Source organism: Balaenoptera ricei, chromosome 9 (assembly GCF_028023285.1).
Source record: "Balaenoptera ricei isolate mBalRic1 chromosome 9, mBalRic1.hap2, whole genome shotgun sequence".
Classification (NCBI taxonomy): Eukaryota; Metazoa; Chordata; class Mammalia; order Artiodactyla; family Balaenopteridae; genus Balaenoptera; species Balaenoptera ricei.
The window spans coordinates 18,293,143-18,307,327 of NC_082647.1; the positions used below are offsets into that span (position 1 = coordinate 18,293,143).

Sequence of the window (14,185 nt, forward strand, 5' to 3'; positions counted from 1 at the left end):
ATTTTTAATTTTTATTTATTTATTTATTTATTTTAACACCTTTATTGGTATAATTGCTTTACAATGTTGTGTTAATTTCTGCTGTATAACAAAGTGAATCAGCTATATGTATACGTATATACCCATATAACCATATCCCCTCCCTCTTGCATCTCCCTCCCACCCTCCCTATCCCACCCCTCTAGGTGGTCACAAAGCATGGAGCTGATCTCCCTGTGCTATGCAGCTGCTTCCCACTAGCTATCTATTTTACATTTGGTATTTATATATGTCAGTGCCAGTCTCTCACTTTGTCCCAGCTTACCCTTCCCCCTTCCCATGTCAAGTCCATTCTCTATGTCTGTGTCTTTATTCCTGTCCTGCCCCTAGGTTCTTCAGAACCTTTTTTTTTTTTTTTTAGATTCCATATATATGTGTTAGCATACGGTATTTGTTTTTCTGACTTACTTCACTCTGTATGACCAACTCTAGGTCCATCCACCTCACTACAAATAACTCAATTTTGTTTCTTTTTATGGCTGAGTAATATTCCATTGTATATATGTGCCATATCTTCTTTATCCATTCATCTGTCGATGGGCATTTAGGTTGCTTCCATGACCTGGCTATTGTAAATAGAGCTGCAATGAATATTTTGGTACGTGACTCTTTGAATTATGGTTTTCTCAGGGTATATGCTCAGTAGTGGGATTGCTGGGTCATATGGTAGTTCTAGTTTTAGTTTTATAAGGAACCTCCATACTGTTCTCCATAGTGGCTGTATCAATTTACATTCCCACCAACAGTGCAAGAGGGTTCCCTTTTCTCCACACCCTCTCCAGCATTTATTGTTTGTAGATTTTTTGATGATGGCCATTCTGACCGCTGTGAGGTGATACCTCATTGTAGTTTTGATTTGCATTTCTCTAATGATTAGTGATGTTGAGCATTCTTTCATGTATTTGTTGGCCATCTGTATATCTTCTTTGGAGAAATGTCTGTTTAGGTCTTCTGCCCATTTTTGGATTGGGTTGTTTGTTTTTTTGATATTGAGCTGCATGAGCTGCTTGTAAATTTTGGAGATTAATCCTTTGTCAGTTGCTTCATTTGCAAATATTTTCTCCCATTCTGAGGGTTGTCTTTTGGTCTTGTTTATGTTTTCCTTTGCTATGCAAAAGCTTTTAAGTTTCATTAGGTCCCATTTGTTTATTTTTGTTTTTATTTCCATTTCTCTAGGAGGTGGGTCAAAAAGGATCTTGCTGTGATTTATGTCATAGAGTGTTCTGCGTATGTTTTCCTCTAAGAGTTTTATATTGTCTGGCCTTACATTTAGGTCTTTAATCCATTTTGAGTTTATTTTTGTGTATGGTGTTAGAGTGTGTTCTAATTTCGTTCTTTTACATGTAGCTGTCTAGTTTTCCTAGCACCACTTATAGAAGAGGCTGTCTTTTCTCCATTGTATACTCTTGCCTCCTTTATCAAAGATAAGGTGACCGTATGTGTGTGGGTTTATCTCTGGGCTTTCTCTCCTGTTCCATTGATCTATATTTCTGTTTTTGTGCCAGTACCATACTGTCTTGATTACTGTAGCTTTGTAGTATAGTCTGAAGTCAGTGAGCCTGATTCCTCCAGCTCCATTTTTCTTTCTCAAGATTGCTTTGGTTATTCGGGGTCTTTTGTGTTTCCATACAGATTGTGAAATTTTTTGTTCTAGTTCTGTGAAAAATGCCATTGGTAGTTTGATAGGGATTGCATTGAATCTGTAGATTGCTTTGGGTAGTATAGTCATTTTCACAGTGTTGATTCTTCCAATCCAAGAACATGGTATATCTCTCCATCTGTTTGTATCATCTTTAATTTCTTTCATCAGTGTCTTATAGTTTTCTGCATACAGTTCTTTTGTCTCCTTAGGTAGGTTTATTCCTAGGTATTTTATTCTTTTTGTTGCAGTGGTAAATGGGAGGGTTTCCCTAATTTCTCTTTCAGATATCTCATCAATACTGTATAGGAATGCCAGAGATTTCTGTGCATTAATTTTGTATCCTTCTGCTTTACCAAATTCATTGATTAGCTCTAGTAGTTTTCTGGTAGCATCTTTAGGATTCTCTATGTATAGTATCATGTCATCTGCAAAGAGTGACAGTTTTACTTCTTCTTTTCTGATTTGGATTCCTTTTATTTCTTTTTCTTCTCTGATGGCTGTGGCTAAAACTTCCAAAACTATGTTGAATAATAGTGGTGAGAGTGGGCAACCTTGTCTTGTTCCTGATCTTAGTGGAAATGGTTTCAGTTTTTCACCATTGAGAACGATGTTGGCTGTGGGTTTGTCATATATGGTCTTCATTATATTGAGGTAAGTTCCCTCTATGCCTACTTTCTGGAGGGTTTTTATCATAAATCGTTGTTAAATTTTGTCAAAAGCTTTTTCTGCATCTATTGATATTATCATATGGTTTTTATCCTTCAATTTGTTGATATGTTGTATCACATTGATTGATTTGCATATATTGAAGAGTCCTTGCATTCCTGGGATAAACCCCACTTGATCATGGTGTATGATCCTTTTAATGTGCTCTTGGATTCTGTTTGCTAGTATTTTGTGTAGGATTTTTGCCCCTATGTTCATCAGTGATATTGGCCTGTACTTTTCTTTCTTTGTGACATCTTTGTCTGGTTTTCATATCAGGGTGATGATGGCTTCCTAGAATGAGTTTGGGAGTGTTCCTCCCTCTTCTATATTTCGGAAGAGTTTTAGAAGGATAGGTGTTAGCTCTTCTCTAAATGTTTGATAGGATTTGCCTGTGAAGCCATCTGGTCTTGGGCTTTTGTTTGTTGGAAGATTTTTAATCACAGTTTCAATTTCAGTGCTTGTGATTGTTCTGTTTATATTTTCTATTTCTTCCTGGTTCAGTCTTGGAAGGTAGTGCTTTTCTAAGAATTTGTCCATTTCTTCCAGGTTGTCCATTTTATTGGCGTATAGTTGGTTGTAGGAATCTCTCATGATCCTTTGTATTTCTGCCGTGTCAGTGGTTACTTCTCCTTTTTCATTTCTAATTCTATTGATTTGAGCCTTCTCCCTTTTTTTCTTGATGAGTCTGGCTAATGGTTTATCGATTTTGTTTACCTTCTGAAAGAACCAGCTTTTAGTTTTATTGATCTTTGCTATCGTTTCCTACATTTCTTTTTCATTTATTTCTGATCTGATCTTTATGATTTCTTTCCTTCTGCTAACTTTGGGGTTGTTTTTGTTCTTCTTTCTCTAATTGCTTTAGGTGTATGTTTGGTTGTTTTTTTGAGATTTTTCTTTTTTCTTGAGGTAGGATTGTATTGCTGTAAAGTTCCCTCTTAGAACTGCTTTTGCTGCATCCCATACGTTTTGGGTCGTCGTGTTTTCATTGTCTTTTGTTTCTAGGCATTTTTTGATTTCCTCTTTGATTTCTTCAGTGATATCTTGGTTAGTTAGTAGTGTATTGTTTAGCCTCCATGTGTTTGTACTTTTTACAGTTTTTTTCCTATAATTGATATCTAGTCTCATAGCGTTGTGATCAGAAAGGATACTTGATACGATTTCAATTTTCTTAAATTTACCAAGGCTTGATTTGTGACCCAAGATATGATCTATCCTGGAGAATGTTCCATGAGCTCTTGAGAAGAAGGTGTATTCTGTTGTTTTTGGATGGAATGTCCTATAAATATCAATTAAGTCCATCTTGTTTAATATGTCATTTAAAGCTTGTGTTTCCTTATTTATTTTCATTTTGGATGCTCTGTCCATTGGTGAAAGTGGGGTGTTAAAGTCCTCTACTATGATTGTGTTACTGTCGATTTCCCCTTTTATGGTTGTTAGCCTTTGCCTTATGTATTGAGGTGCTCCTATGTTGGGTGCATAAATATTTACAATTGTTATATCTTCTTGTTGGATTGATCCCTTGATCATTATGTAGTGTCCTTCTTTGTCTCTTGTAATAGTCTTTGTTGTAAAGTCTATTTTGTCTATGAGAATTGCTACTCCAGCTTTCTTTTGATTTCCATTTGCATGGAATATCTTTTTCCGTCCCCTCACTTTCAGTCTGCACGTTTCCCTAGGTCTGAAGTGGGTCTCTTGTAGACAGCATATATATGGGTCTTGTTTTTGTATCCATTCAGCCAGTCTGTGTCTTTTGGTTGCAGCATTTAATCCATTTGTATTTAAGGTAATTATTGATATGTATGTTCCTATTACCATTTTCTTAATAGTTTTGGGTTTGTTTTTGTAGGTCTTTTCCTTCTCTTGTATTTCCTGCCTAGAGAAGTTCCTTTAGCATTTGTTGTAAAGCTGGTTTGGTGGTGCTATATTCTCTTAGCTTTTGCTTGTCTGTAAAGGTTTTAATTTCTCTGTCGAATCTGAATGAGATCCTTGCTGGGTAGAGTGATCTTCGTTGTAGGTTTTTCCCTTTCATCACTTTAAATATGTCCTGCCACTCCCTTCTGGCTTGCAGAGTGCTGAAAGATCAGTTGTTAACTTTATGGGGATTCCCTTGTATGTTATTTCTTGCGTTTTGCTTGCTGCTTTTAATATTTTTTTTTGTATTTAATTTTTGATGGTTTGATTAATATGTGTCTTGGCGTGTTTCTCCTTGGATTTATCCTGTATGGGACTCTCTGCACTTCGTGGACTTGATTGACTGTTTCCTTTCCCATATTAGGGAAGTCTTCAACTATAATCTCTTCAAATATTTTTTAAGCCCCGTTTTTTTCTCTTCTTCTGGGACTCCTATAATTTAAATGTTGATGTGTTTAATGTTGTCCCAGAGGTCTGTGAGACTGTCCTCAATTCTTTTCATTCTTTTTTCTTTGTTCTGTTCTGTGGTAGTTATTTCCACTATTTTATCTTTCAGGTCACTTATCCGTTCTTCTGCCTCAGTTATCCTGCTATTGATTCCTTCTAGAGAATTTTTAATTTCATTTATTGTGTTGTTCATCATTGTTTGTTTGCTCTTTAGTTCTTCTAGGTCCTTGTTAAACGTTTCTTGTATTTTCTCCATTCTATTTCCAAGATTTTGGATCATCTTTACTATCATTACTCTGAATTCTTTTTCAGGTAGACTGCCTGTTTCCTCTTCATTTGTTTGGTCTGGTGGGTTTTTACCTTGCTCCTTCATCTGCTGTGTATTTCTCTGTCTTCTCATTTTGCTTAACTTACTGTGTTTGGGGTCTTTTTTCACAGGCTGCAGGTTCGTAGTTCCCGTTGGTTTTGGTTCTGCCCCCAGTGGGTAAGGTTGGTTCAGTGGCTTGTGTAGGTTTCCTGGTGGAGGGGACTGGTGCCTGCGTTCTGGTGGATGAGGTTGGATTTTGTCTTTCTGGTGGGCAGGTCCGCATCCAGTGGTGTGTTTTGGGGTGTCTGTGACCTTATTATGATTTTAGGCAGCCTCTCTGCTAATGCATGGGGTTGTGTTCCTGTCTTGCTAGTTGTTTGGCATGGGGTGTCCAGCACTGTAGCTTGCTGGTCGTTGAGTGGAGCTGGGTCTTAGTGTTGAGATGGATATCTCTGGGAGAGTTTTCGCCGTTTGATATTACGTGGATCTGGGAGGTCTCTGGTGGACCAATGTCCTGAACTCGGTTCCCTCACCTCAGAGGCACAAGCCTGATGCCCGGCTGGAGCACCGAGAGCCTTTCATCCACACGGCTCAGAATAAAAGGGAGAAAGAAAGAAAGAGAGGGAGAGGGAGGAAAAATAAAATAAATTTATTAAAATAATAAATTAAAAAATTGTTATTAAAAATAAAAAATATTAAAATGTAATAAAAAAAAAAAGAAAGAAAGAAGAGAGCAACCAAACCAAAAAACAAATCCACCAATGATAACAAGTGCTAAAAACTATACTGAAAAAAAAAAAACAACAAAAAACCAGACAGATAGAACCCTAGGACAAATGGTAAAAGCAAAGCTATACAGACAAAAGCACACAAAGAAGCATACACATACACACTCACAAAAGGAGGAAAAGGAAAATATATATATATCATTGCTCCCAAAGTCCACCGCCTGAATTTTGGGATGATTCGTTGTTTATTCAGGTATTCCACAGATGCGGGGTACATCAGGTTGATTGTGGAGATTTAATCTGCTGCTCCTGAGGCTGCTGGGAGAGATTTCCCTTCCTCTTCTTTGTTTGCACAGCTCCTGGGGTTCAGCTTTGGATTTGGCCTCATCTCTGCGTGTAGGTCGCCTGTGGGCATCTGTTCCCGCTCAGACAGGGTGGGGTTAAAGAAGCAGCTGATTAGGGGGCTCTGGCTCACTCAGGCGGTGGGGAGGGAGGGGTATGGAATGCCGGGCGAGCCTGCAGTGGCAGAGGCCGGCATGACGTTGTAACAGCCTGAGGCATGCCATTTGTTCTCCCGGGCAAGTTGTCCCTGGATCATGGGACCCTGGCAGTGGCGGGCTGCACAGGCTCCCGGGAGGGGAGGTGTGGAGAGTGACCTGTGCTCGCACACAGGCTTCTTGGTGGCAGCAACAGCAGCGTTAGCATCTCATGCCCATCTCTGGGGTCCGCGCTGATAGCCACGGCTCGTGCCCATCTCTGGAGCTCATTTAGGCAGTCCTCTGAATCCCCTCTCCTCGTGCACCCTGAAACAATGGTCTCTTGCCTCTTCGGCAGCTCCAGACTTTTTCCCGGACTCCCTCCCAGCTAGCTGTGGCGCATTAGCCCCCTTCAGGCAGTGTTCACGCAGCCAACCCCAGTCCTCTCCCTGCGATCCGACCGAAGCCCGAGCCTCAGCTCCCAGCCCCCGCCTGCCCCAGCAGGTGAGCAGACAAGCCTCTCAGGCTGGTGAGTGCTGGTCAGCACTCATCTTCTGTGTGGGAATCTCTCTGCTTTGCCCTCTGCACCCCTGTTGCTGGGCTCTACTCTGTGGCTCCGAAGCTTCCCCCCCGCCACCCCCCCGTCTCCGTCAGTGAAGGGTCTTCCTGGTGTGTGGAAGCTTTTCCTCCTTCACAGCTCCCTCCCAGAGGTGCAGGTCCTGTCCCTATTCTTTTGTCTCTGTTTTTTCTTTTTTCTTTTGCCCTACCCAGGTATGTGGGGAGTTTCTTGCCTTTTGGGAAGTCTGAGGTCTGCTGCCAGCGTTCAGTAGGTGTTCTGTAGGAGTTGTTCCACATGTAGATTTATTTTTGATGTACTTGTGGGGAGGAAGGTGATCTCCACGTCTTACTCCTCCACCATCTTGAAGGTCCTCCTGTCTGAGAAATTCTTGATCCCTTCTATTCTAAATGATAGTCTTGCTGGGTAGAGTATCCTAGGTTATAGGGTTTTCCCTTTCAGGACTTTGAATATATCATGCCACTCCCTTCTGACCCACAGAGTATCTGCAGAGAAATCAGCTGATAGTCTTATGGGGGATTCCTTGTAACTGACTCTGTTTTTATCTTGCTGTCTTTAGAATCTTTTATCTTTTAACTTTTGCCATTTTAATTATGCTATATCTTTGTGTGGGTCTGTTTGTGTTCATCTTGTTTGGGACCCTCTGTGCTTCCTGTACCTGGATATCTGTTTCCTTCTCTAGATTTCAGGAAATTTCAGCCATAATTTTTTTCAAATACATTTTTGATCCCCTTTTCTCTTTCTTCTCCTTTTGGCATCCCTATTATGCATATATTGGAACACTTTATATTATCCCATAGGTCTCGTATACTGCTTTTTTTTTTTCATTGGTCTTTCTGTCTGCTGTTTTGATTGAGTGATTTCCATATTCTATCTTGCAGATCAATTATTCATTCTTCTGCGTTATTCAGTTTGCTATTTTATTGCCTTTACCTCAGCTTTTATCTTGGCAAATGCATTTTCTAATTTTACTTGGTTTCTCTTTATAGTTTCTAGTTCCTTTTTACAGTAATCTGCATGTCTATCAATAGCCTTTCTTAATTCCTTCAGTATTTTTATTACCTCCTTTTTGAACTCAGAGTCTAATAGACTAGATAGATCTATTTCATTGTTCTTTCAGGGTAAATTCTCTTGATATTTTAATTGGGAGTGGTTCCTCTGCTTCTTCATTTTACTTATATTCCTCTGACTCTGTGAGTTTAGGAGAAGCAATTATCTGTTGTGGTCTTGAATGGCTGTTTTTATGTGGGAGTGTCCTGTGTAGCTTGCATGAGTCTAATATTTTTGGTTTGAGGGCTGTTTTTAAATTTTTTCCAATATTATAGCTTGCTTTTTTATCCTCTTAACAGTCTTTCAAAGGGCAAACGCTGTTATTTTGATAAATTCCAACTTATCAAGTTTTCTTTTATGGATCATGCTTTTTGTCCAGTTCTAGATTCTGAAGATTTTCTTTTTTTCTAAAAGTTTTAGAGGTTCATGTTGTGCAGTTAAGTCCATGATCTATTTTGAGTTATTTTTTTGTATAAGGTATGAGTTTAGGTCAAGGTTCATTTATTTGGCCTGTGGATGTTTAATTGCTGCAGCAAGATTGGTTAAACAGGCTCTTTCTGCTCCATTGAGTTGCTTTTGCATTTCTGTCAAAACTAGTCAAGGATATTTGTATAGGGTCTGTTTCTTGGTTCTTTATTTGGTTCCATTGATATGTATGGCTATTCCTCTTCCCATACTATATTCTCTTAATTATTGTAGCTATATTAAAGGTCTTTAAATCAGATAGACTGATTCGTTCCATGTTATCTTTCTTTTTCAAAATTGTTTTTGCTATCTTAATGCCTTTGTATATGTATTTTAGGATAATCTTTTCTATATCTACAAAAAGTCTTGCTGGGATTTTGATAGGAATTACATAAAACTTGTATATCAATTTGGGAAGAACTGACATCTTTACTCAGTTGGGTTTTCTAATCCATGAACATGCTATGTGTGTCATTTTTCTGTATTGAATTTCATCTCTTTATTATTCCCTTCCTTTTACTTGCTTTGGGTTTATTTTGCTCTTCTTTTTATAGGTTCTTACAGTTGGAGCTTATTGGTTTGAGATTTTTCCTCTTAATGTATGTGTTTAGTTCTATAAGTGTCCTTCCCAGCCCTGCTTTAGCTGCATCCCACAAATTTTGATATATTGTCTTCATTTTCATTCGTTTCAGTATATGTTTTTATTTCCTTTGAGACTCATGAATTGACTCATGAATTGTTCATAAGCATGTTGTATAATTTTCAAGTGTTCGTGAGTTTTTCTGTTATCTTTGTGCATTGATTTCTAGTTTGATGCCATTTGTGGTAAGAGAATATGCTTTATATGATTTAAATTCTTTTAAATATGTAGAGGTTTGTTTTACGGCCAGGATATAGTCTATCTTGATATATGCTGCATGCATACTTGAAAAGAATGTGTATTCATCTATTGTTGAGTGGAGTACACTATAAATGCAAATTAGATTTTGTTGGTCAGTGGTGTTGAATTCTTTTACATCCTTATTGCATTTCCATTTAGTGATTTGATCATTTGTGGATTTGTCTATTTCTCCTTTCAATTTTTGCTTCACATATTTTGTAGTTCTATAGTTTTGTGCATACACATATAAGATCACTATGTGTTCTTAGTTGGTTGACCTTTTTATCGTTATATAATGTCCCTCTCTGTCTCTGGTAATTTTCTTTGCTCTGAAACCCACTTCGTCTTATATTAACATAGTCACTCCTGCTTTCATTTATTGTTTTCATGATATGTTGTCTTTTATCCTTATACTTTCAGCCTGCCTACACTGTCATATTTGAAATGAGTTTCTCGTGGACTGCATATCACTGGGTAATATTTTTAAATTCACCCTTCTAATCTCTGTCTTTTAATTGTTGTATTTAGACCATTTACATTTAATGTAGTTATTGTTATCTTAGGGCGTAAGCCTGCCTTTTTGTTTTGTTTTTTGTTTCTGTTTGTTCTCAGGTTTTTCTCATTGTTTTCTTTTTCCTGCCTTCCTGTGAATAATGTGAATATTTGGGGGAATTCCGTTTTTATTTATCTGTAGTGTTTTTGAGTGTATCTTTTTGAATAGGTTTTTGAGTGGTTACTCTAAATATTACATTACATATGAATAACTTATATCTCATGGTGTAATTTTACCAGTTTGAGTGGAGTGTAGATATCTTATCTCCCTTTATCTCTCTTTACCTTCTAATATTTATAATTGTCTTAAATATTTCCTTTATATACATTTAGAACCATATCAATGTTATAATTTTTGCTTCAATCATCAAAATATTTTACAAAACTCAAGAAGAGAAGGAAATCCCATTATATTTACCTGTACATTTGTTCAGTTTGTTACTTATTTCCTGATGTTCCTCCTTTAATTATTTTCTATCTGTTGAGAAAAATTCCATTAGCCATTCTTTTAGTGTAGGTCTTTTAGTGAAAAATTCTCTTAGTTTTCCTTCATCTCAACATTTCTTGAGTTCTCCTTTATTTTTGCTGGGTGTAGGATTATGGGTTGACAGTTCCTTTCTTTCAATAATTGAAAACATTGTGCCACTTCTTCTAGCCTCCATAGTTTATTTTTTTTCATATTTATTTATTTATGTATTTGGCTGCACTGGGTCTTAGTTGTGGCACGTGGGATCTTTGTTGCCATGTGCAGGATCTTCATTGCAGCATGCAGACTCTTGGTAGCGGCATGTGAACTCTTAGTTGTGGCATGCATGTGGGATCTAGTTCCCTGACCAGGGATTGAACCTGGGCCCCTTGCATTGGGAGCGTGGAGTCTTAACCACTGGACCACCAGGGAAGTTCCATAGCCTCCATAGTTTTTGATGAGAAATCTACAGTAATTCAAATTGTTTTCCCCTATAAATAAGGTGTCATTTTTCTCTGGCTGCTCCAAGAGTTTTTCTTTTTCTTTAGTTTTCAGAAGTTAAATTTTGGTGTATCGGGACTTCCCTGGTGGTGCAGTGGGTATGAATCTGCCTGCCAATGCAGGGGACACAGGTTCAATCCCTGGTCCAGGAAGATCCCACGTGCCGCGGAGCAGCTAAACCCGTGCATCACAACTGCTGAGCCTGCGCTCTAGAGCCCATGAGCCACAACTGCTGAGCCCAGGCACTGCAACTACTGAAGCCCGCATGCCTAGAGCCTGTGCTCTGCAACAAGAGAAGCCCGTACACAGCAACAAAGAGTAGCCCCCGCTCGCCGCAACTAGAGAAAGCATGTGCGCAGCAACAAAGACCAACACAGCCAAAAAAAAAAATTTTTTTTTTTTGGTATATCTTGGCATGGATTTCTTTGGGTTTATCCTGTTAGTGGTTTGCTCAGCTTTTTGATCTGTAGGTTTATGTCTCTTGCCAAATTTGGAGTACCTTTGAGTACCTTCTCAGCCTTGCTGTTTTCTCCTCTCTTCCTGGGACTCTGATAATATGAATGTTAGATCTTGTTTTATAGTCCCACAGGTCTCTGAGGCTCTGTTCATTTTATTTCCAGTCTGTTTTCTCTCTGATGTTCAGGTTGGGTTATTTCTGTAGTTCTATCTCTTCCAGTTCATAGATTCTTTCCTCTGTCCCCTCAATTGTGCTGTTGAGTTCAGCCACTGAGCTTTTAATTTCAGTTATTGTGTTTTTCCATTCAAAAATTTCCCTTTGGTTCTTCTTATTACCTTCTATTTCTTTCTCTCCTTCTCTGTCTACCCGCCCCCACTTTTTTTTTTCCCCACTGAGGCTTCATATTTTCTTTCATTTGTTTTAAGTGTGTTCGTGTTTGTTGAAGCATTTTTTATCATGACTGTTTTAAAAATCTTTTTCAGAAAATTCTATCGTCACTGTCATCTCATTGTTTGCATTTACTGATTATTTTTTCTAATCAATTTTAATCTTCCTGGTTCTTGGTATGATGATTTATTTCTGATTAAAACATGGACATTCTCGTATTATGTTATGAGACTCTGGATCTTATTTAAACCTTCTGTTTTAGCTGACTTTTTGTAACTGCTGTAGCATGGGTGAGACCTCATTACTGACAGATGGAAACAGAAGCCCAGGTTCCCCACTTGGACTCCACTGACACCAGAGGGGAGGAGCTTCTCATTCCTGCTGGACAGGTATGGGAGTTTCATCTCCCCATGTAGCCTCCACTGATACTATGGTAGAGGTGGTCTCATTACTGCTGGGCATTGGTAAAAGTTCTGACTCTCCACTAGATCTACTCTGAGACCACCATAGTGGGGAGGGGGAAAGACACCTCATTTTTGTCCAGTGGGTGTGGAAGTCTAGGCTCCCCACATGGTGTCCAATGACACCCAGGGGAGGGGGTCTTTACAGGCCAGTGGGGATGAAAGTCCTGACTTGGTACTTGCCCTTCTTTGACACTACCTACAAGCGGGGGTTGAGAGGCCTCACTATAATCTTATAAGAGTGGAAGTCTAGACCCCTCACTCTGCTTCTGCTTATGTGGGTGGGAGTGGAGCCACTGTTTATCTGTAGTGTTTGGCTGGAGTAGTGCAGTTTTTATCTAAATGTTTTCTATTTTGGTAGGTCATCCTTTTCCTGGTAGGTCTTTTGGTCGTATAGTGCAGGCTTTTATTGTCTTCTTTTCTTTTTTTCTTGGTCTGTGTCCATTGGTGTTTCTATGTTGGTGGCTTCTTCAGCTCCAGTTCTTGGATATATGAGGCAAAAAGAAAACCCAGGCCACTCACCACTGTGTTGTCATTTTTTGGCTCTTGAGGTCCCTAGCTAGTCTACCTTCTTTTCTCCACCTTTCAAAATTATCTTATGTTTGTTTTATATGTAATGTCTAGGGTCTTTAATTGTTTTTAGTGGAAGAATAGGGAAAATACATTTACTTCATCTTCCTGGAAGTGAGAAATCTCTCCCATTTGATTTTGATTTGCATAATCTTTCTCAAGAATTTTCATCATTTGCAGATGGAATACCAAACATGAGATTTATTCCTCCATGTTTGACCTCTGACCAATGTTTGATCAGAGATACATTTAAGAGATGTAAATCATCTTGCTAATATGCTATTGATTAGTAATCCACCTATATACCCTATTAATTTTCACATAAGAACAAAACAGTTTAAGTTCCATTCTTATAATTATATTCAGATTTTATATCCTTAAGCATGATAATTCTGCAGGCTGTTCCAATACGTTAAGTAGTCTTTCCTTAGTTGAAACTTGGATTGATGCCTAAAATGGTTTAGCAAAGGTGTGATCTTTTCATTCTTTGCTTATTCTTACTCTGCCCTGTAATCATGAAATAGTATGTCAGTGTGTTGAGCCAGTCAGGTAAAGGATATAGAAAACAGAGAAAAGGCAGCCATAAAGAAATAAGTTGTAAGAGCAAAAAATATCAATTTTGATGATGTTAAATATGTACTGAGATCATCTGTTAAGAATGGTTTTGCTTTTGGCTTTCCTAATTTTTCTTATTTCCACCTATACCTATATTAGATACTTCTGGAAAGTGTCCAGCCCAGGCAAAGTTTTCCCTTCCTGGGAACTGCCTCTAGATCCACAAGGGTAGGGCTTCAGTCAGCCATGTTTGCAACTATTTGACCTCTACCCACTGGAATAGTTGCCAGCCAGATTATCTTTCCTATAATTTATAATTGGGAATGACAGATAGTGAGTCAGTGTTTTAAGTGAAACTGCTGTAGGGTACAAATTTGTGAGTCAGGGGTGTGAAGACTTTTCTGCAGAGAGAGAAAAGCAGAGACTGAAGATGGATAGCTTTCCATTCCCAGTTCCAGGCCTTTCCTGAATCCTGCCTGAATTCATTCTCTCCCTTATTTCCATGAATAGCCTTATATTTTCTTACAGTTCTTCCCCCCACCCTATGTTATGCTTTTTGATTAAGTTAGCTTGAATTATTTTGTTACATGTAACCAAAGAGTTCTTAATTAATAAAGACTACCATTTATTTACACCTTCAGGTTCTGGCCAGACCACAATGAGTACATGTCTAGGTTCAAAGTATATAAGGAATCTCTTGTGAAGATAATGCCTAAAAATCAAGCGATGGCCGAATTGTCACCTCTCAGACCCCTTGCTTATATCCAGATTCTCAACTTCTCAGTTTCTTTGCCTAGGTCCATTGTATTTTGTTATTAATTTTCTGATTTTTGATTTTGCTGATATTATCATACTTGATCCCTAGTTTGCCTGTACTGTTTGCTTCTCTCATATTAGCTGACCTATTAGGTTCAATTTCTTTCAGGCACTGCCTTCCCCAGCATGAAACTGCCACCCACTAGAAACTAGAAACTGCCACCAATTGCCTATTTTTGTAGTTTTTATT

The 14,185-nt window shown here is 38.4% G+C and overlaps 2 protein-coding genes across 2 annotated transcripts in view; one reads left to right on the top strand and one right to left on the bottom strand.

Moving 5' to 3' along the window:
* The window catches only part of CYREN (cell cycle regulator of NHEJ), a 118,046-nt gene that overhangs the window by 32,993 nt on the left and 70,868 nt on the right, over positions 1 to 14,185 (top strand). The window lies entirely within an intron of this gene.
* The window catches only part of AGBL3 (AGBL carboxypeptidase 3), a 122,409-nt gene that overhangs the window by 5,363 nt on the left and 102,861 nt on the right, over positions 1 to 14,185 (bottom strand). Inside the window, 1 exon segment of the mRNA XM_059933343.1 lies at positions 4,984 to 4,997. Coding sequence (XP_059789326.1) covers positions 4,984 to 4,997 — 14 coding nt within the window.